This window comes from Salvelinus alpinus, chromosome 31 (genome assembly GCF_045679555.1).
Source record: "Salvelinus alpinus chromosome 31, SLU_Salpinus.1, whole genome shotgun sequence".
Classification (NCBI taxonomy): Eukaryota; Metazoa; Chordata; class Actinopteri; order Salmoniformes; family Salmonidae; genus Salvelinus; species Salvelinus alpinus.
This window is the reverse complement of record NC_092116.1, coordinates 6,564,463-6,586,307: the sequence shown is the minus strand read 5'-3', so window position 1 is coordinate 6,586,307 and position 21,845 is coordinate 6,564,463. Positions and strand designations below refer to the sequence as shown.

At 40.4% G+C, this 21,845-nt stretch overlaps 3 protein-coding genes across 5 annotated transcripts; 1 reads left to right on the top strand and 2 right to left on the bottom strand.

The window, feature by feature from the left end:
* The first annotated feature begins 840 nt into the window (after window positions 1-840).
* On the top strand, window positions 841-6,800 carry LOC139561323 (ependymin-like). Its single transcript, XM_071378340.1, has 6 exons — window positions 841-1,014; window positions 1,316-1,350; window positions 4,640-4,768; window positions 4,979-5,171; window positions 5,902-5,995; window positions 6,389-6,800. Exons 1-6 carry the CDS (start codon window positions 948-950, stop codon window positions 6,516-6,518), a joined length of 648 nt encoding a protein of 215 aa, XP_071234441.1. The 5' UTR covers window positions 841-947; the 3' UTR covers window positions 6,519-6,800.
* An 82-nt stretch (window positions 6,801-6,882) lies between these two features.
* On the bottom strand, window positions 6,883-10,239 carry cskmt (citrate synthase lysine methyltransferase). 3 transcript variants are annotated; one of them, XM_071378336.1, is made up of 2 exons: window positions 9,912-10,239; window positions 6,883-9,260 (listed from the first exon to the last, which is right to left on the bottom strand). In XM_071378336.1, the coding sequence occupies exons 1-2, from the start codon at window positions 10,237-10,239 to the stop codon at window positions 8,587-8,589; spliced, it is 1,002 nt and encodes a 333-aa protein (XP_071234437.1). In that variant the 3' UTR covers window positions 6,883-8,586. The 3 variants fall into 3 exon arrangements, with proteins under 3 accessions (XP_071234437.1, XP_071234438.1, XP_071234439.1); XM_071378337.1 differs by having other exon boundaries at window positions 9,666-9,946; XM_071378338.1 differs by lacking the exon at window positions 9,912-10,239 and adding an exon at window positions 9,614-9,900.
* Window positions 10,240-10,316: 77 nt separating this feature from the next.
* LOC139561322 (ubiquitin thioesterase OTUB1-like) lies at window positions 10,317-21,728 on the bottom strand. The gene is made up of 7 exons (XM_071378339.1): window positions 21,602-21,728; window positions 20,812-20,879; window positions 20,503-20,601; window positions 20,220-20,338; window positions 19,995-20,079; window positions 15,980-16,174; window positions 10,317-10,882 (listed from the first exon to the last, which is right to left on the bottom strand). Exons 1-7 carry the CDS (start codon window positions 21,687-21,689, stop codon window positions 10,685-10,687), a joined length of 852 nt encoding a protein of 283 aa, XP_071234440.1. The 5' UTR covers window positions 21,690-21,728; the 3' UTR covers window positions 10,317-10,684.
* Window positions 21,729-21,845: the final 117 nt, after the last annotated feature.

Below are 21,845 nucleotides of genomic sequence, written 5' to 3'. Positions count from 1 at the left end.
CGACTGAATCGATCAAACAAGGAAGTAACATCCATCGGTCTGGTTAGATTAGCCAGGATAGCACCTGACACTCACCACAAACAAATGAGGCTCCAAATGATTTGTTCATTCAATGTTACTTGATCACATCTCGCTGAGTGAACCAGGGATGTATTCATTAGGCACCAAATGGAAGAAAACTGACTGAAACAGGGAGGGACTACTTAGATTTGTCCGATAAGAAATGCTCGTTTTGTTTTACAACATTTACAGTTGTGTACCCTAATGGATACAACTCGGAATGACTTACACAATATTCACTAGGCGTAAGTTCAGGCGCTCTAGTTATTTGCATCAGGTGACTTGCCCAACCCCCTGGATCATATGACCGTGATGTCACAGATGTTGCTAATAGTGCTTGTGACCTGTTTTATTCCACTACATGTTTTACTAGCTTCCTCCTTCAACAATGGTTATTTACACAATCTTGTCCCCTCCCCTGAACTGCTCTACACAGGAAACAGACTACAGTACCTACAGTGGGGGGGTTGAGGTACCGATCAAGTACAGTTAAACAATATAGAAATATACCTATGATAGCAAAAAAATCCATACAAAATGCCATCTTTAGACCTATCACACTCCATATATCCATATATTCATTCAGATCAGACAGCTATATCCTTAAGTTATATTGCTCAGGTACTGTCACGTAACGCGTTATTATAAGGCTCTTATCAAGATAAGATAACAGCCTTTACAGTTCATTATCTTAGCCTGGCCCATGGAAACATACTTCAGTCTCATAGGACAGGGGTTTCTGGGCCTCTGGTGAGAATGAAAACCTGGAACCTGTGCTTGATCTAGGATTTGGAGCCTCGGTGTCGTACTGTTTATAAGTGAGTGACTTTGCACTCCTACAGCAGTCCGTCTGTTTGTTGGCGTGAGTGTGTGTGACATTTGGAACCATGAGGACCTTCCTGTTGTTGATGTGCCTTGCAGTGGGCTGCCTGGCTCAGGCACCTCATCCGTGCAGTAAGTAAAAGACAGAGAAATTGTATTGTAAATTGAGTGGTTAACCTAGGAGCTGTAGTTTTATGAATGCCTGACCCCAGGTCAAAGATTAGCTCCTGCGTACAGCATAGTCCTGATTTAACACCTGTGCATTGTACTGGAGGCAGAGCAGAGCTGTAAAACTCATGCGATGGCAATTAAGGTGGATGTTTTCTTCTATGTTTATAATGTGTAGTCCACTTTTACGGCTAAATTGGCCATTTAGCAAAACGATGGATAAATGTTTCACTTGTTACCAATAAAACACCTTTCCCTTGCTCAGGGTCTCCCCCTCTTCTGACCGGAGCCATGTCAGTGGTAAGTCTGTTTGTTTCTCCATAGTAGGTGGGAATAAGGGAGTTCCCATAGCAATAAAATCAGACGGAACATTTTGACAAATACTATAACTATTTAGAAAATCTTGATATCCTGCCTTATATACTGAACAAAAATATAAACGCAACATGTAAAGTGTTTGTCCCATGTTTCATGAGCCCAGAAATGTTCCGTACGCACAAAAAGCTTATTTCTCTCAGATTTTGTGCACAAATTTGTTTACATCCCTGTTAGTAACCATTTCTCCTTTGCTAGGATAATGCATCAACCTGACAGGTTAATGCTGATTAAACAGAATGATCATTACACAGGTGCACCTTGTGCTGGGGACAATAAAATACCACTCTAAAATGTGCAGTTTTGTCACAGAACACAATGCCAGAGGTGTCTCAAGTTTTGAGGGAGCGTGCAATTGGTATGCTGACTGCAGAAATGTCCCCCAGAGCTGTTACCAGAGAATTTTATGTTAATTTCTCTACCATAAGCCGCATCCAATGTCGTTTTAGAGAATTTACGTCCAATCGGCCTCACAACCGCAGACCACGTGTTTGGCGTTGTGTGGGCAAGCGGTTTGCTGATGTCAACGTTGTGAACAGAGCGCCCCATGGTGGGGTTATGGTATGGGCATGCATAAGCTACGGACAATGAACATAAATTGTATTTTATCGATGGCAATTTGAATGCACAGAGATACCGTGATGAGATCCTGAGTCCCATCGCCGTGCCATTCATCACTTCATGTTTCAGCATGATAATGCACGGCCCCATGTCGCAAGGATCTGTACATATCTGTACTCACCAGACATGTCACCCATTGAGCATGTTTGGGATGCTCTGGATCGACGTGTAGGACAGCGTATTCCAGTTGCCGCCAATATCCAGCAACTTCGCATAGCCATTGAGGAGGAATGGGATAACATTCCACAGGCCACAATCAACAGCCTTATCAACTCTATGCGTTGGAGATGTGTCGTGCTGCATGAGGCAAATGGTGATCACACCAAATACAGACTGGTTTTCTGATCCACGCCTCTACCTTTTTTTTTTAAAGGTATCTGTGACCAACAGATGCAGATCTGTATTCCCAGTCATCTGAAATACATAGTTTAGGGCCTAATCATTTTTTTGAATTGACTTATTTCCTTATATGAACTGTAACTCAGTAAAATCTTTGAAATTGTTGCATGTTGCGCTTATATTTTTGTTCAGTGTATATATATATATACAGTGAATTCTGAAAGTATTCAGACCCCTTACCTTTGACACATTTTGTTACGATACAGCCTTATTCTGAAATGGATTCAATTGTTTTTTTCCTCGTCAATCTACACACACATAAAGCAAAAACAGTTTTTTAGACCTTTTTGCTTATTTATGAAAAATAAGAATCAGAAATAACTTATTTTACATAAGTATTCAGACCCTCTGCTATGAGACTCAAAATTGAGCTCAGGTGCATCCTGTTTCCATTGATCATCCTTGAGATGTTTCTACATCTTGATTGGAGTCCACCTGTGGTAAATTCTATTGATTGGACATGATTTGGAAAGGCACACATCTGTCTATTTAAGGTCCCCCAATTGACAATGCATGTCAGAGCAAAAACCAAGCCATGAAGTCAAAGGAATTGTCCGTAGAGCTCTGATACAGGATTGTCTCGAGGCACAGATCTGGGGAAGGGTACCAAAACATTTCTGCAGCATTTAAGGTCCCCAAGAACACAGTGGCCTCCATCATTCTTAAATGGAAATGGCCAGAAGGAAGCCACTCCTCAGTAAAAGGCACATGATAACCCACTTGGAGTTTGCCAAAAGGCACCTAAAGGACTCTCAAACCATGAGAAGCAAGATTCTCTGGTCTGATGAAACCAAGATTGAACTCTTTGGCCTGAATGCCAAGCTTCAAGTCTGGAGGAATCATGGCACCATCCCTACGGTGAAGCATGGTGGTGGCATTATCATGCTGTGGGGATGTTTTTCAGCAGCAGGGACTGGGAGACTAGTCAGGATCGAGGGAAAGATTAACAGAGTAAAGTACAGAGAGATCCTTGATGAAAACCTGCTCCAGAGCGCTCAGGACCACAAACTGGGGCGAAGGTTCACCTTCCAACAGGACAATGACCCTAAGCACACAGCCAAGACAACGCAGGAGTGGTTTCGGGACAAGTCGCTGAATATCGTTGAGTGGCCCAGCCAGAGCCCGGACATTTTCAAGCCCGGACTTGAAAATGTGCCATCGACACTCCCCATCCAACCTGACGTAGCTTGAGGATCTGCAGAAAGAGCCAAAAGAGGTGCGCCAAGCTTGTAGGGTCATACCCAAGAAGACTCGAGGCTGTAGTCGCTGCCAAAGGTGCTGTAATCAAAGTAACAAAGTACTGTAACAAAGTACTGAGTAAAGGGTCTGAATACTTATGTAAATACTTATTTTTTGTTTTTTTGCAAGAAATTCTAAAAACCTGTTTTTGCTTTGTCATTATGGGATATTGTGTGTAGATTAAGGGGGGGAAACTATTTAATCCATTTTAGAATAAGGCTGCAGTGGTGTAAAGTACTTAAGTAGTACTTTAATGTATTTTTACTTAAGTAGTTTTTTGGGGTAGCTGTACGTTACTTAACTATTTATATTTTTGACTACGTTTACTTTTACTAAACTACATTCCATAAGAAAATATTGTACTTTTTACTCCAAAAGTACTCGTTACATTTTGAATGCTTAGCAGGACAGGAAATTGGTCAAATTCACACACTTATCAACCGAACATCCCTGGTCATCCCTACTGCCTCTGATCTGGCGGACTCTTTTGATCACGCATGCTTCGTTTACAAATGATGTCTGAATGTTGGAGTGCCGTTGGCTTTCCGTAAATAAAAAAAACAAGAAAATGGTGCCATCTGGTTTGCTTACTATAAGGAATTTGAAATGATTTATACTTTTACTTTTGATACTTAAGTATATTTTAAACTAAACGCTTTTAGACTTTTACTCAAGTAGAATTTTACTGGGTGACTTTTACTTGAGTCATTTTCTATTGAGGTATTTTTACTTTTACTCAGGTATAACAGGTGGGTACTTTTTCCACCACTGTAAGGCTGTAACTTAAGAAGATTAGGAAAAAGTCAAGAGGTCTAAATATTTTATGAATGCACTGTATATACAGTATATGAAGAAAAAAAATAGAAAATACAAATTTGGTTAAAAAAAACAAGATATGCAAATGGTATTGGCTATAATTATATCTGCTATATATCTCACATTCCTGTCCTTTCAGGCAAATGAGAAGGTTAATGCATATGCAAAATACGACTATGACGCGTTAGGCGAGCGTATCCGCTTCAAGGAGATGGGATCTTATGAGAACAAGACATTCGGCCTGGATGCCCTTCTGCTCTTCAGAGAGGTAACAAACACTTATTCACAACAACAACCATGTATTCACAATAACAACCATTTATTCAATACAACATACGGGTACACACATCACAGTCATGCACATTACATATTTTCATATAAAAACAGAGCTGCATTGTTAGAAAAATAATGGTTTCCTACAAAAAAAACAATACGCCTGCCATGAAACCGATGCTTATCTTTCCCCAACGTCTTCCAGGGCGTCATGTATACGATTAACCACAAGAACCGCACATGTAAGAAGGAGAGGCTGAAGAAGGAGGACTTCCACCCCATGGAGATCCCTGCAGATGCTGCTCTGCTGGGGCAGGTGATCCTAGGGAGCTCCTCTGGTCCAGGACAGGGTCTGCTGGTCAACACCTGGTATGGAGAACGTGCAACCCCAACTGGTGGTAAGGGGCATGGCAGTTGGTTTAAATGTTGCCTTTCATTTGTGAGCTTCCTCTTTCTGAGGAACGCCAAAATCAAATGTAATTTGTCACATGCGCAAAATACAACAGGTGAAATACAACACCTTTACCGTGAAATTAGTTTTTTAAAAGTAAGTAAGAAAAAATTGCTAAATGAACTAAAGGCAAATTAGTAACACAATAAAATAACAATAGAGGCTATATACAAAGGGTACCGGTACTGAGTCAATGTGCAGGGGTACGGGTTCGTCGAGATAATATGTGCAGTACCAGTCAAAAGTTTGGACACCTACTCATTCAATGGTTTTTCTTTATTTTTACTTTTTTCTACATTGTAGAATAATATGAAGACATCAAAACTATGAAAGAACACACATGGAATCATGTGGTAACCAAAAAAGTGTTAAACAAATTTAAAATATATTTGAGATTACTCAAAGTAGCCACTCTTTGCCTTGATAACTGCTTTGCACACATTTAGGCAGGTTACCTTGGTGTTCTAGGGCACAGGGACTATGGTGGTCTGCTTGAAACATGTAGGTATTACAGACTCGGTCAGGAAGAGGTTGAAAATGTCAGTGAAGACAAAATAATTCCTAGCAACTTTTAATTTTTTTATTTTATGCCAATTTAAGTTTTGTGATTTTGTGTTCTCAAATCAAATTTCTGCTCCCTGATTTTTGTTTATCTGATTGATCAATTTAATCTTCAGGTAAAGACAAGTGGTTGAGCACCTTCACTGAGTTTGGCTGCATACCTGTCAGCACAACGTACTACACGGACAAGACTGGCTGGGTGCTTACAACGTAAGTGTGTATATTATTGGGCAGTGTGTAAAATATGACTGGTTTTTATTTTTTAAATTGCTGAATCTTTGCTCTACTGACAACGCTATAATAGTAATATTTAACATCAATATATAGTCTTGTAGGCCTATGTAGTGTTTGTTTCATATCCTCATTCTGAGGAAGTTCCTCAGTCCATTTCGTGTTCCAAAACATTCAAAAGAATGTCTTCATTAGCTAGTTTGACACTTCTGGAAACATCAAAATCCATAATTTCATTATAAAAGTAGTATGAATTATTAAATGATTAGTACTTTCATAATTATCCCGAAGCATGGATTTGACTTTCGTTAACTCTACAGATAAGATATCCATTATGCTATGTGATTATTCTGTTTATTTTTTCACTTACAGCTTCTTCAACATTGTTGTTGGGATCGATGACCCCCAGCAGTTCTTCCCTCCTAAGTTCTGTCAGGGCGCTAAACTGGATGCAACTGCAGATGCAGCCAACTTCTACAGCATTTTTAAAAACATAGACTAAAGGACCATTCTCTTTTCTTATGAGAATTTCACACAACTATTGCTTAATTTTAACCTCTGATAAATGTTTAAATGAATTTATAAATAATTATAAAAAGGGATAACTCATTAATGTATTAGTATAAGAAAAGGGTTAAACCAAATTCCAGTACTGACCATGTAACATTTATGTAAACATTTTACATTTGACAAATGCTAATTGCTTTCCTTACTACATATAGGCCTTGGAAATGTAAACTTGCACTGTGAACTGTCCTTCTGAATAAAAGTTATAAAATGTCAAGTCTATAGTATAGTTGGACAGCTCTTCACAAGACCTCTGTTCATATCGTGTAGACAAAGAAAGAAATGTCTACACAACTTGGTCAGTTGTATCAAGAAATTAATTATTTATTACAGTCACATCTCATGAATGTCAAAAGGATGTTCACTCCCTGACTCGGGTGCATTATGGAGCTACGCAGAGATACAACTACAGTGAGGGAAAAAATTATTTGATCCCCTGCTGATTTTGTACGTTTGCCCACTGACAAAGAAATGATCAGTCTGTAATTTTAATGGTAGGTTTATTTGAACAGTGAGAGACAGAATAACAACAAAAATATCCAGAAAAACACATGTCAAAAATGTTATAAATTGATTTGCATTTTAATGAGGGAAATAATTATTTGACCCCCTCTCGATCAAAAAGATTTCTGGCTCCCAGGTGTCTTTTATACAGGTAACGAGCTGAGATTAGGAGCACACTCTTAAAGGGAGTTTCTTACCTGTATAAAAGACACCTGTCCACAGAAGCAATCAATCAATCAGATTTCAAACTCTCCACCATGGCCAAGACCAAAGAGCTCTCCAAGGATGTCAGGGACAAGATTGTAGATCTACACAAGGCTGGAATGGGCTACAAGACCATTGCCAAGCAGCTTGGTGAGAAGGTGACAACAGTTGGTGCGATTATTCGCAAATGGAAGAAACACAAAAGAACTGTCAATCTCCCTCGGCCTGGGGCTCCATGCAAGATCTCACCTCGTGGAGTTGCAATGATAATGAGAACGGTGAGGAATCAGCCCAGAACTACACGGGAGGATCTTGTCAATGATCTCAAGGCAGCTGGGACCATAGTCACCAAGAAAACAATTGGTAACACACTACGCCGTGAAGGACTGAAATCTTGCAGCGCCCGCAAGGTCCCCCTGCTCAAGAAAGCACATATACATGCCCGTCTGAAGTTTGCCAATGAACATCTGAATGATTCAGAGGACAACTGGGTGAAAGTGTTGTGGTCAGATGAGACCAACATGGAGTTCTTTGGCATCAACTCAACTTGCTGTGTTTGGAGGAGGAGCAATGCTGCCTATGACCCCAAGAAACGATCCCCACCGTCAAACATGGAGGTGGAAACATTATGCTTTGGGGGTGTTTTTCTGCTAAGGGGACAGGACAACTTCACCGCATCAAAGGGACGATGGACGGGGCCATGTACCGTCAAATCTTGGGTGAAAACCTCCTTCCCTCAGCCAGGGTATTGAAAATGTGTCGTGGATGGGTATTCCAGCATGACAATGACCCAAAACACACGGCCAAGGCAACAAAGGAGTGGCTCAAGAAGAAGCACATTAAGGTCCTGGAGTGGCCTAGCCAGTCTCCAGACCTTAATCCCATAGAAAATCTGTGGAGGGAGCTGAAGGTTTGAGTTGCCAAACGTCAGCCTCGAAACCTTAATGACTTGGAGAAGATCTGCAAAGAGGAGTGGGACAAAATCCCTCCTGAGATGTGTGCAAACCTGGTGGCCAACTACAAGAAACGTCTGACCTCTGTGATTGCCAACAAGGGTTTTACCACCAAGTACTAAGTCATGTTTTGCAGAGGGGTCAAACAATTATTTCCCTCATTAAAATGCAAATCAATTTATAACAATTTTGACATGCGTTTTTCTGGATTTTTTTTGTTGATATTCTGTCTCTCACTGTTCAAATAAACCTACCATTAAAATTACAGACTGATCATTTCTTTGTCAGTGGGCAAACATACAAAATCAGCAGGGGATCAAATACTTTTTTCCCTCACTCTATCTACTGTGCTACAGGACGAGCTGTAACTTGGTAGCAGTAATAAGTTACTCCCCTTAGCTCCCCCACCTCCTGCACCCCCACATCGGCAACCATCACCCCTGGCTCCCGGCCCTCTTTCTCCAGCCACAACATCCTGGCATCAGGGTCCTCATCCGAGAACTGAAAGAGAGACCCAGAGTCCCTCAACACCTTTAGGCACTGCTTAAGCACCTGGCTGGCCTTTGCTCCACCTTCCCTCGACCTTAGCAAGGCATCTATGGTGCCCTTGTCTAGAATGAGGTCTAGGCTCTCAGAACCAAAGTGTTTGTGGAGACGAGAGCAGTCCAGTTCTAAGAAGTCCAGCTTAGAGGAAGTGTTCTGAGGTTGCAGGGCTTTGGTTTCTGTGTGTTCCTGCATAAGGCGCACAGCAATAGCAGAGATGTCAGCGCAGGTCACCTGCACTGGCCAGGGAGAGTATCTGTATATGCAGGGTCCTAGGGCAGAGGTACCACAGCCCATGTCCAGAACATGTAGGGCATCAGAGTTGGTCTGTGAATGCAGCATGGGCAAGATGAAGTCCCGGATTGCATCGAAACCAAAGAACCACTCAAAATTCTTGAAGTTGGTTGCCTTGCTTTTTTCTGTGTAGAACCGGTCCCATGTTGCTTTCTTGTCCATGTTGTTGATAAGTTCAGCTACAGAAGTAGGGACAAACAAGGGTGAATGTCAGGAAAAGAAAAAGAAAAACATACATACTAGCGGTATTATAGTTCATGTTTATGGGTTTCCTTAAAATAAAATTTCATAGAACAAATGAGAGCGCCTAAAATGTGCTGACGTTAGTATCGAGCTGAGTATCTAGCCATGGTAGCTAACTAAAACTTAGCTGTGGAGATTAGCACAAACAAGCTACCTTGACCAACCTGTGCACAAATTACATTTCATCAGTGAACGGGAGTATTTGCAAACAGAAATGCCTTTGAATTGAACCTGTATTTAACTAGGCAAGTTAGTTAATAACACATTTTTATTTACAATGACGGCCTACCGGGGAACAGTGGGTTAACTGCCTTGTTCAGGGGCAGAACGACAGGTTTTACCTTGTCAGCTCGGAGATTCGACCCAGCAACCTTTCGGTTACTGGCCCAACGCACTAGACTACCTGCCACCCCAAATCAATGAATCAATAGAGAGCAAGCCACTGTCTAGCTGTATATAGCAAGTAAGCTAGCTAGTTAGCTTGCAGCCATAGAGGTCAACTGTTAGCTAGCTAGCATAAAAAGCCATGCGTTAGCTTCTAGTTTGCATCAACTCATTTTATAAGACACCAATAAATTGAGACGTACTTGTTAGACTGGAGTGGTGCCTTACACGTGTGTTTGTAATTAACTTCCCTAACCTCCTTGGCGACAGGATATTTAAAATCAGCGCCATGATTTGTATCTCTCCTTGAAATCCTCCCTCACGCACTGCTGAGAGCAGCAAGCTACCTGCTGTGTGCGCAGTGGAGGGCAACTGAGCATGCGTCAACAATGTAAACAAGTATGCGGTATAACAGTGGAAGCATTTCACGGTTTTCCTTTGTATGAAAGATAAGCAACCCAAATTCAAGACATGTACAGACATACACAAGAACAGACAGACACAATTCACGCAAGCATGTAAATACTGCATTGCATATTGCTGTGATGCCAGTTGAAATGTTGATACCAGAAGTGCGGCACAAACAATACATTTACATACACATCAAATAAGATGTAAATACCTTTAATAAAACGCAGTGTAACAAAGGAAAATAATCCAACAAAAAAAGCAAGTTGATAACATTTACAACCACAAAATAAAAGTAAAAACTGTACAACTCTAAACATCTGGAGCCACTGCTATTTTTTTGGTAAATATTTGTTTTATTAATTCACTGTTCTGTGATGAAGGGAATATATTGAGTGACGGGGAGGGAGAAGGGGGCTGTATAATGTGATTGTTTTTTTCCCTTCTCAAATACCAGTGTAATCTTCAAACACACATGTATGCATCAGTGTGGCAGGTGAAGTATTTCACCACTGCCACTACAGCAGTAGGAAAGGACATTGGGGGGAATTTTCTAAACAGCAGGTAGTTATTTATACAAGATGTCGTAGTGGCCGGGTCTATAGAGGAGAAAGACACGAGGCTCGCTGCCTTCAGGAAAGACGTGGTGGTTGACGGTGCCCCCCTCACCCCGGTCCATATACTCCACTAGGATGGACACGTTCAGGGCCTGGGCCAAGGCGATGATGTGGATATGGTCACTTTCTTTAGACATGGGCTCCACCTCCTAATAGTAAACACACAGAGAACAAACAAAGTGTTTGAGTTTGGGGACTTGTTATGCAACTCTAGATGATACTGGAATGTACATATGCAAGAAAAAGTACAAGTTGGTCCTTTTGGCAGTAGGAATGAGACAATATATCCACAGGAAATTATAATTGCTTCCGGTGATAGAAATCTGAACACACTACCAGCGCTTTGAAAAGTTTATGCAATTATACTTTCCTGTGGATATAGTCTCACACTCCTACAGCCAAAAGGACCAACCGCACGGACAACCGGTAAAGTATGTGAACATTTAATTTTATTCAACATTCTGGCTTGTAGATGTCGAGAGAAAACTTTCCTGATTCAAATGCTCATTTCTGCCCGACGTAGAATTTAATGCAATTCAACATCGGGGTTCCAGGCAACTTGAGCGCTAGCTTATTGCCTTTAACATCCTCAGCAATACAGTGCCTTCAGAAAGTATTCACACCCCTCAACTTTTTGATGTGTTACAGCCTGAATTTAAAATGGATATGTCACTGGCTTACACATAATACCATATGTCAAAGTGGAATTGTGTTTTTAGAACTGTTTGCTAATTAATAAAATATGAAAAGCTGAAATGTCTTGAGTCAATAAGTATTCAACCCCTTCGTTATGGCAAGCCTAAATACGTTCAGGAGTAAAAATGTTCTTCAGTCTCAAAAGTGTGCAATAGTGTTTAACATGATTTTTGAATGACTACCTCATCTCTGTACCCCACACATACAGATAATTGTAAGGTCCCTAAGTTGATCAGTGAATTTCAAACACAGATTCAACCACAAAGGTTTTCCAATGCCTCACAAAGAAGGGCACCTAATTGGTAGATGAGTAAAAAATTATAATAATTGAATATTCCTTTGAGCATTATTAATTACACTTTTGAGAGTGTATCAATACACCCAGTCAATACAAAGATACAGGTGTCCTTCCTAACTCAGTTGCCGGAGAGGAAGGAAACCACTCAGGGATTTCACCATGAGGCCAATAATTAAAACAGTTAGAGTTTAATGGCTGGGGAAAACTGGGGAAAACTGATGATGGATCAACAACATTGTAGTTACTTCACAATACTAACCTAAATGACAGAGTGAAAAGAAAGAAGCCTGTAAATAATAAAAATATTCCTAAACATGCATCCCGTTTGCAATAAGGCAATAAAGGAAAACTGAAAATGTTTGGCAAAGAAATTAAGCTTTATGTCTTAAATATGTTATGTTATGTTTGGGGCAAATCCAACACAACATTGCTGAGTACTACTTAATATTTTCAAGCATGATGGTGGCTTCATCGTGTTATGGGTATGCTTGTCATTGGCAAGGACTAGGATTTTTGGGGGATAAAAACAGAATAGAGTTAAGCACAGGCAAAATCCTAGAGGAAAACCTGGTTAACTCTGCTTTCCAACAGACCCTAGGAGACAAATTGACCATTCAGCAGGACAATAGCCTAAAACACAAGGCCAAATATAAACTGGTTACAAAGAAAACATTGAATGTTCCCGAATGGCCTAGTTACACTTTTGACTTAAATCTGCTTGAAAATCTATGGCAAGACTTGAAAATTGCTGTCTTGCAATGAACAACAACCAATTTGAAAGAGCTCGAGGAACTTTAAAAAGAATAAAAATAATAATATGCAAATATTGTACAATCCAGGTGCGCAAAGCTCTTAGAGAATTAACCAGAAAGAATGCAAAAGGTGATTCTAACATACTTTGACTCAGGGATGTGAACACTTACAGTATCAGTCAAGTTTGGACACACCTACTCACTCAAGGGTTTTTCCTTTATTTTTACTATTTTCTACATTGTAGAATAATACTGAAGACATCAAAACTATGAAATAACACATATGATATCATGTAGTAACCAAAAAAAAAGAAGTGTTAAACAAATGTTATATTTGAGATTCTTCAAAGTAGCCACCCTTTGCCTTTGACAGCTTTGCACACTCCTGGCATTCTCTCAACCAGCTTCATGACGTAGTCACCTGGAATGCATTTCAATTAACAGGTGTGCCTTGTTATAAGTTAATTTGTGGAATTTCTTTCCTTAATGCGTTTGAGCAAATCAGTTGTGTTGTGACAAGGTAGGGGTGGTATACAGGAGATATCTATTTGGTAAAAGACCAAGTACATACAGTTGAAGTCGGAAGATTACATACACCTTAGCCAAATACATTTAAACTCGGTTTTTCACAATTCCTAACATATAAGTAAAAATTACCTGGCTTAGGTCAGATGTCAGAATAATAGTAGAGAGAACTATTTATTTCAGCTTTTGTTTCTTTCATCACATTCCCAGTGGGTCAGAAGTTTACATACACTCAATTAGTATTTGGTAGCGTTGCCTTTAAATTGTTTAACTTGGGTTAAATGTTTAGGGTAGCCTTCCACAACAAGTTGGATGAATTTTGGCCCATTCCTCCTGACAGAGCTGGTGTAAATGAGTCAGGTTTGTAGGCCTCCTTGCTCGCACACACTTTTTCAGTTTTGCCCACAAATTTTCTATGGGATTGAGGTCAGGGCTTTGTGATGGCCACTCCAATACCTTGACTTTGTTGTCCTTAAGCCATTTTGCCACAACTTTGGAAGTATGCTTGGGGTCATTGTCCATTTGGAAGACCCATTTGCGACCAAGCTTTAACTTCCTGACTGATGTCTTGAGATGTTGCTTCAATATACCCACATAATTTTCTTGCCTCATGATGCCGTCTTTTTTGGGAAGTGCACCAGTCCCTCCGGCAGCAAAGCACCCCCACAACATGATGCTGCCACACCCCGTGTTTCAAGGTTGGGATGGTGTTCTTCGGCTTGCAAGCCTCCCCCTTTTTCCTCCAAACATAATGATGGTCATTATGGCCAAACAGTTATATTTTTGTTTCATCAGACCAGTGGATATTCCTCCAAAAAGTACAATAATTTTACCCATGTGCAGTTGCAAACCGTAGTCTGGCTTTTTTTATGGCGGTTTTGGAGCAGTGGCTTCTTCTTTGCTGAGCGGCCTTTCAGGTTATGTCGATAAAGGACTTGTTTTACTGTGGATATAGAAACTTTTGTACCCGTCTCCTCCAGCATCTTCACAAGGTCCTTTGCTGTTGTTCTGGGATTGATTTGCACTTTTCGCAAAGTACATTAATCTCTAGTCGACAGAACGCGTCTCCTTCCTGAGCGGAATTACGGCTGCGTGGTCCCATGGTGTTCATACTTGCATACTATTGTTTGTACAGATGAACTTGGTACCTTCAGGTGTTTGGAAATTGCTCCCAAGGATGAACCAGACTTGTGGAGGTCTACAATTTATTTTCTGAAGTCTTGGCTGATTTCTTTTGATTTTCCCATGATGTCAAGCAAAGAGGCACTGAGTTTGAAGGTAGGCCTTGAAATACATCCACAGGTATACCTCCAATTGACTCAAATTATGTCAATTAGCCTATCAGAAGCTTCTAAAGCCATGACATTTTCTGGAATTTTCCAAGCTGTTTAAAGGCACAGTCAACTTAGTGCATGTAAACTTCTGACCCACTGGAATTGTGATACATTGAATTATAAGTGAAATAGTCTGTCTGTAAACAATTGCTGGAAAAATTACTTGTGTCATGTACAAAGTTGATGTCCTAACTGACTTGCAAAAACTATAGTTTGTTAACAAGAAATTTGGGGAGTGAGTTTTAATGACTCCAACCTAAGTGTATGTATGTAAACTACCGACATCAACAGTATGTCAAGAACAGTTCAAATAAGCAAAGAGAAACGACAGTCCATCATTACTTTAAGACATGAAGGTCAGTCAATCAGGAAAATTTCAAAAACGTTGAAAGTTTATTCAAGTGCAGTCGCAAAAACCATCAAGCACTATGATGAAACTGGCTCTCATGAGGACCGCCACAGGAAAGGAAGACCCAGAGTTACTTCTGCTGCAGATAATGAGTTCATTAGAGTTACTGCGTGAATCAGGCCTTCATGGTTGAATTGCTACAAAGAAACCAGTACTAAAGGACACCAAAAAGAAGAAGAGACTTGCATGGGCCAAGAAACACAAGCAATCTGTGGTTTGGTCTGATGACTCCAAATTGGAGATTCTTGGTTCCAACCGCCGTGTCTTTGTGAGATGCAGAGTAGGTGAACGGATGATCTCCGCATGTGTGGTTCCCACCGTGAAGCATGGAGGAGGTGGTGTGATGGTGCTTTGCTGGTGACACTGTCAGTGATTTATTTAGAATTCAAGGCACACTTAACCAGCATGGCTACCACAGCGATACGCCATCCCATCTGGTTTGCGCTTAGTGGGACTATCATTTGTTTTTCAACAGGACAATGACCAAATACACCTCCAGGCTGTGTAAGGGTTATTTAAGCAAGGAGAGTGATGGAGTGCTCATCAGATGACCTGGCCTACACAAATCACCCGACCTCAACCCAATTGAGATGGTTTGGGATGAGTTGGACCGCAGAGTGAAGGAAAAGCAGCCAACAAGTGCCCAGCATATGTGGGAAATCCTTCAAGACTGTTGAAAAAGCATTCCAGGTGAAGCTGGTTGAGAGAATGCTAAGAGTGTGCAAAGCTGTCATCAAGGCAAAGGGTGGCTACTTTGAAGAATCTCAAATATATTTTGATTTAACACTTTTTTGGTTACTACACGATTCCATATGTGTTAGTTAATAGTTTTGACGTCTTCACTATTATTCTACAATGTAGAAAATAGTTTAAATAAAAACCCTTGAATGAGTAGGCGTGTCCAAACCTGGTACTGTACATCAAACCATGATATAATAGGTCATATTATATCATAATATTACAAATAAAGAAAACCCTTGAATGAGTAGGTGTCCAAACTTTTGACTGGTACTGTATGTAAATATTATAATGTATTATAATGTATTATAATACATTTGCTAAATTTTCTAAAAACATGTTTTCACTTTGTCATTATTGGCTACTGGTGTATATTTAATCAATTTTGAATTCAGGCTTTAACAACAAAAATGTGGAAAAAGTCAAGGGGTATGAATACTTCCTGAAGGCACTGTATATCTCCCTTATTCTCTGATGTTCCATAAGGAACCCACCTGCTGACAGAACTCCCTGACAGAGCGCCCCCCCTCGATGAAGTGCTGGAAGAAACCGTGCTCCCTCTGCAGGTAGCCTGAAGTGAGCAACCGCAGGTACACCACGATGTAGTCTGACACGCTCTGGTCTCTGAAGGAGCCCAACAGCTCACTGAGTCCTGGCTGCTTCTCACACAGCTCTAACAGGTCCATGAACTAGGGGAAGAATAAACAATAATGTTCAGTTTGGTGATGCTTTTACGTCAAGTGACTTAAAAGTTGTTAACATGTTCGGTACAGTGCATTTGGAAAGTATTCAGACCCTTTCCTTTTTCCCACATTTTGTTACATTACAGCCTTTTTCTAAAAAAAAATATTTTTTTTTATCCCCTCGTCAATCTACCCACAACGACAAAGCGGAAAACGTTTTTTTGAAATTTTTGCAAATGTATTAAAAATAAAAAACAGAAACAACTTATTTACATAAGTATTCAGACCCTTTGCTATAGGAATGGAAATTGAGCTTAGGTGCATCCTGTTTCCATTGGAAACATCCTTGCGATGTTTCTACAACCTGATTGGAATCTACCTGTGGTAAATTCAAATGATTGGATATGATTTGGAAAGGCACTGTGCTTGAAAATTGTAATGTTTGTGCTTTTCTAATAACTAATTTCTGTGTTCTAGTCATGTGCTTTTCTAATAAATGTTTTCTATGTTCATGCAAGTGACTGACTGAACGCGTCCTCACTATCAGTAGCTGCAATTTGGCAGTATGCCCAGACCTTTGTTTTGAGAACAAAAGATATCTTAGTTTCAAGGTCTCAGCTTAGAGAGAATAAGCCTTGTGAGGTATTGGTCTGTCACAAGTTATGAACCAGTATGGGTCGGTCACACGAATGAAACAAAAACGTTGATGATTAATTAATTATGCTAAATCATGCAAATATAAACTTGTCTATAACTCTGTGAATAGCCGTATATAAGACAACCTCTGGGACTGCCCCAGCAGAGCTCCTGATTGACATGTGTACTATGGTGCATTGAATTGGTTGGAACCTCTCCAGCGCATTGATAATAAAGGATGATTCATTTAAGATTGACTTAGAGTGTTCCCGGTGGTAATTTCCACGACATGGTGGTTCATTTCCACGACAGCACACACCTGACTATATAAGGTCCCACAGCAGACAGTACATGTCAGAGCAAAAACCAATCCATGAGAGCACGCTTGGAGTTTGCCAAAAGGCATCGAAAGGACTCTCTGACCATGAGAAACAAGATTCTCTGGTCTGATGAAACCGGTGGTGGAAATTTCTAACCAAAGAGACTGTAGATTCCTCAAACAGCAACTTTATAAGAGTTGCAAAAATTGAGCAGTTAACAATCCACTCAACAGTGCAGAGTTAAGAGCCCAACGAACAGAGTTGGGTCTCAGCTTTTATAGAAAAGTCCAACCTTGTGTATGTGTGGTAGTTAGCATATGTGTGCAAACAACGGTTGGGAACATAGTTTATAAGAGGCATTTAGCTTTTCTATGCAGATTAAGATAGCTGACATTACCACAGCTCACACTAGTCTTCTGTTTCGTCCTGCAAGTTTCCACACAGATGAGTTCCTACAGATAGTACAAACGGGATGTCACACTGCAGTCGCACCCAGATCTTATCTGTACGCCCAGACTTATCACTAAGTCACAAGACAAGACTGCACCAGCAAAAAAAAAAAAACACTAGCATATGACAATGGACAATTCTCTGAGTACAAAAACAGCATAGTATGTCTAAATGTAATTTTCCCACTGCGAACCAAGATTGAACTCTTTGGCCTGAATGCTAAGCATCACATCGGGAGAAAACCTGGCACCATCCCTATGGTGAAGCATGGTGGTGGCAGCATCATGCTGTGGGGATGTTTTTCAGCGGCAGGGACTGGGAGACTAGTCAGGATTGAAGGAAAGATGAACGGAGCAGAGTACAGAGAGATCCTTGATGAAAAACTGCTCCAGAGCACTTAGGAGCTCAGACTGGGGTGAAGGTTCACCTTCCAACAGGACAGCAACCCTAAGCACACAACCAAAACAACGCAGGAGTGGCTTCGGGACAAGTCTCTGAATGTCTTTGAGTGGCCCAGGCAGAGCCCAGACTTGAACCCAATCGAACATCTCTGGAGAGACGTAAAAATATCTGTGCATTGATGCTCCCCATCCAACCTGACAGAGCTTCAGTGAATCTGCAGAGAAGAATGGGACAAACTCCCCAAATACAAGTGTGACAAGCTTGTAGCATCATACCCAATAAGATTCAAGGCTGTAATCGCTGCCAAAGGTGCTTCAACAAAGTACTGAGTAAATGGTCTGAATACTTATGTGAATGTGATATCAGTTTTTTCTTTTTAATACATTTGCAAACACTTCTAAAAACCTGTTCTGCTTTGTCATTATTTTAATTTTTTTTCACCTTTATTTAACAAGGTAGGCCAGTCGAGAACAAGTTCTCATTTACAACTACAACCTGGCCAAGACAAAGCAAAGCAGTGCGACAAAAACAACACAGAGTTACACATAAACAAACGTACGGTAAATAACACAATAAAAAAAGTATATGTACAGTGTGTGCAAATGCAGTAAGATTAGGGAGGTAAGGCAATAGAATAGGCCAAAGAGGCAGAATAATTACAAGTTAGCATTAACACTGGAGTGATAGATGTGCAGATGATGATGTGCAAGTAGAGATACTGGGGTGCAAATGAGCAAAAAAAAAATATATAATAACAATATTGGGATGAAGTAGTTGGATGTGCTATTTACAGATGGGCTGTGTACAGGTACATTATATGGTATTGTGTGTAGATTGATGAGAGGGAAAAAACTATTTAATCCATTTTAGAATAAGGCTGTAATGTAACAAAATGTGGAAAAGTCATGGGGTCTGAATACTTTCCAAATGCACTGTATACAGAAAGTGTACAAAACATTAAGACATCTTCCTAATATTGAGTTGCGCGCCCCCCCGCCCCCCTCCCCCCTCATCCTGGTCTAAGAGCATTTCGTCGTATTCTGTACGCAAATCCGCGACACTTTATTTAGTATGCTTTGTTATGTTTCGTATGGTATGTATTAATTTATGGATATCCATCATCCATTTTGTATGGTATGTTACAAATTGCAATTCGTACAATATGTTACGAATTTGCAAAATGTCTGACACGAATTCCAATTTGTTGGTGTTCGCTAAAAGGGTTAAGGTTAGGGGTAGCTAACATGCTAAGTAGTTGCAAAGTAGCTAAAAATAGCAAGTAGTAGTTCCAAAGTTGCTAAAATGCTAAAGTTGTCCGTGATGAGATTCAAACATGCAATCTTTGGAATGCTAGACTTACGTGTTATGCGCCCACCCATCCACTCTGACCAACCACCCTACTTTTGTTTTTGTACAAGTAACCTTCTGTCTTATGTAACCATACCAAACGTAACATATCATACTAATTGAGTATCCCAGATTTAAATTTACAATGTTACGTCTAATCTATGAGACAAGGTTGCCCACAGACCATCCTCATTTCCTTGGGGCATGGACTCTACAAGGTGTTGAGAGCGTTCCACTGGGATGCTAGCCCATGTTGACTCAAATGCTTCCCACAGTTGTGTCAAGTTGGCTGGATGCCCTGTGGGTGGATTATTATTGATACACAAGGAAAACTGTTGTGTGAAAAACCCAGCAGCGTTGCAGTTCTTCACACAAACCGTACCCTGTTCAAAGGCACTTAAATATTTTGTCTTGCCCATTCACCCTCAATGGCACATGTCTCAATTGTCTCAAGGCTTAGAAATCTTTCTTTAACCCGTCTCCTCCCCTTCATCTACACTGATCGAAGTGGATTTAACAAGTGACATCAATAAGGGATCATAGCTTTCACCGGGTCAGTCTATGTCATGGAAAGTCCAGATGTTCATCATGTTTTGTATGCTCAGTGTATGTCATGTGTGTGAACTGTCACTGTTGTTCATGTGGTGTACAATAAGAGGGAAGCAACTCACAGTATTGTGGAAGTCTTCAATGGTGAACTCAGTGAAACCCTGGTTGACCAGGTCCAGTTTGCTCTTTGCTGCCACTGCTTTGAACCTATAGAGACAAAACATTGCATCGGTATTCAGTGCCTATTAATGCAGCAACACTAATCATATTGCATCCATCTATCCTATTACATAGTCTGCTCTACCGACCATCAATGAGCTAAATGCACTATGGAGGTGTTATGTTACCTCTGCAGCTCTTTGCTGTCTTCGAGCAGTGATTCGAGATGTGAAAAGCCAAACGCTCTGTAGAAACAGTTCCCGTCTGGTCGCGTCTTACGAATATATGAGTATTTTTTGTGTAAATCCTAAAGGAAAAAAAAAAACAGGGGCATAGAGTAAACACAATAATTATGTCACCATTTCTAACCCTCATTGGTTTTGTGATCGTAAGGAACCCTTTCGCCTTAAACCAGTATGAAGTGATGCGGATTGAAATCCTGTAATTGATCAATTGTGTGGTTTTACTGACCTTGATCTTGAGCTGATAAATGGTGTCTTCCACGGCATACTCTCTCTGCAAAACTGACAGCTCCTGTCTGTCTGACACTAAAAGGATGCTTGTTGCGATCTAGATACACACACACACACACGGACGTTTCATACTCATAGACTTATAGAAACCAATATAAAACAAGAACACAAGGTGATCAAAATCACGTGATGCAAAAGTATGCATTCCTCGTGCCGTTCAACCTTCTCCACAGCCGACTTATGTCAGTCTAATTCAAAACCTTCGCCTACATATCATCAATGCCTATTCAAGTGTAAAATCTCTCACCTCCTGCTGAATTCTGTCTTGCTGTGCCATAATGGCCTCATCATAAGCAAGACAGTTTACTCCTCCAGCTGGAGAGAAGAAAACAACACCATAGACGTTTTAAAACAAGTAACATGACAGTTCATTCGCAGAGAGTGAAGTGCAATGGTGCTGTAAAAAAAAAAAAGTTAACCCAAATTCTGAATTTAACGTCGGGAACTAGCTGGTCATGGTTATTGGAGTAGCTGTGTCAACAACACAGCGACGGGAAGCATATTTGCAAAATCGCACTTTTTAATAACAATTGCTGGTTACGTAATTTATACCACAACATGAAATTGATGACAACGTACATGTAGTTTAAGCAAATGTTGTCATCACATATCCGTCTACCATTTGGTAATCATGTGGTCGGCATCGGACCATATTTTTGGAACAACTAGGTTGAATTGATTAGTTAGCAACTAGCCAACTATCCTATTTCAGTTATGGCGTCAATAAACATTTGACAACCAATTGAAATCCGGCAAAAATATACTGTGAATGAGATACTACATTATGTCACATATAATGCTTAATGGTATCACCTTCATCCTCCAAAAACTACAGGTCGAAAATGCGTTTCTTTGTGTGTGATTTGAATGCTTTGGCCTCCCCTATTGCCCTCTCATATTCATGCAGGCAACATGTTCCTCAACTGCTATCACTAGATTGCCTAACAATCACATTACCCCCCCATAAATAACAATGCGCTGACAGCCGAAGCCGGTTAGATTTCTGTCATCTTTCGTTTTGATGTTGTTTCACTCACCCTCCATCTCTCCCTGTGTTGTTTCCTGCTGTTGCTCCTGCGCCATTTTAGCTGTAGAGTTGTGTTTCCTCTGTCTCACTGACCTCATTCTAAACTTCCGGGTCCCAGCACAGCAGCTGGATCTTTCTCTCTGACAAATGCACATAAATGCAGATATCACACATATTTAGAACGAGTCATAGGTTTTCTGTCTCAAATAACTCGATTTTCTATTACTTGCAATGAATGTGTTTGAGTGAAAAGC

Bases quoted from the DNA above. Each gene is read 5' to 3' on its own strand.
- LOC139561323 (XM_071378340.1), top strand. From the start codon at position 948: ATGAGGACCTTCCTGTTGTTGATGTGCCTTGCAGTGGGCTGCCTGGCT. The intron at 1,351-4,639 runs GTAAGTCTGTTT...CTGTCCTTTCAG, and splicing joins TGACCGGAGCCATGTCAGTG to GCAAATGAGAAGGTTAATGC. The intron at 4,769-4,978 runs GTAACAAACACT...AACGTCTTCCAG, and splicing joins CCCTTCTGCTCTTCAGAGAG to GGCGTCATGTATACGATTAA.
- cskmt (XM_071378336.1), bottom strand. From the start codon at position 10,239: ATGCAGTATTTACATGCTTGCGTGAATTGTGTCTGTCTGTTCTTGTGT. The intron at 9,261-9,911 runs GTACGTCTCAAT...CTACTTCTGTAG, and splicing joins GCACCACTCCAGTCTAACAA to CTGAACTTATCAACAACATG.
- LOC139561322 (XM_071378339.1), bottom strand. From the start codon at position 21,689: ATGAGGTCAGTGAGACAGAGGAAACACAACTCTACAGCTAAAATGGCG. The intron at 20,602-20,811 runs GTGAGAGATTTT...GTGTGTATCTAG, and splicing joins AAGACAGAATTCAGCAGGAG to ATCGCAACAAGCATCCTTTT. The intron at 20,339-20,502 runs GTCAGTAAAACC...TTTTTCCTTTAG, and splicing joins TTTATCAGCTCAAGATCAAG to GATTTACACAAAAAATACTC.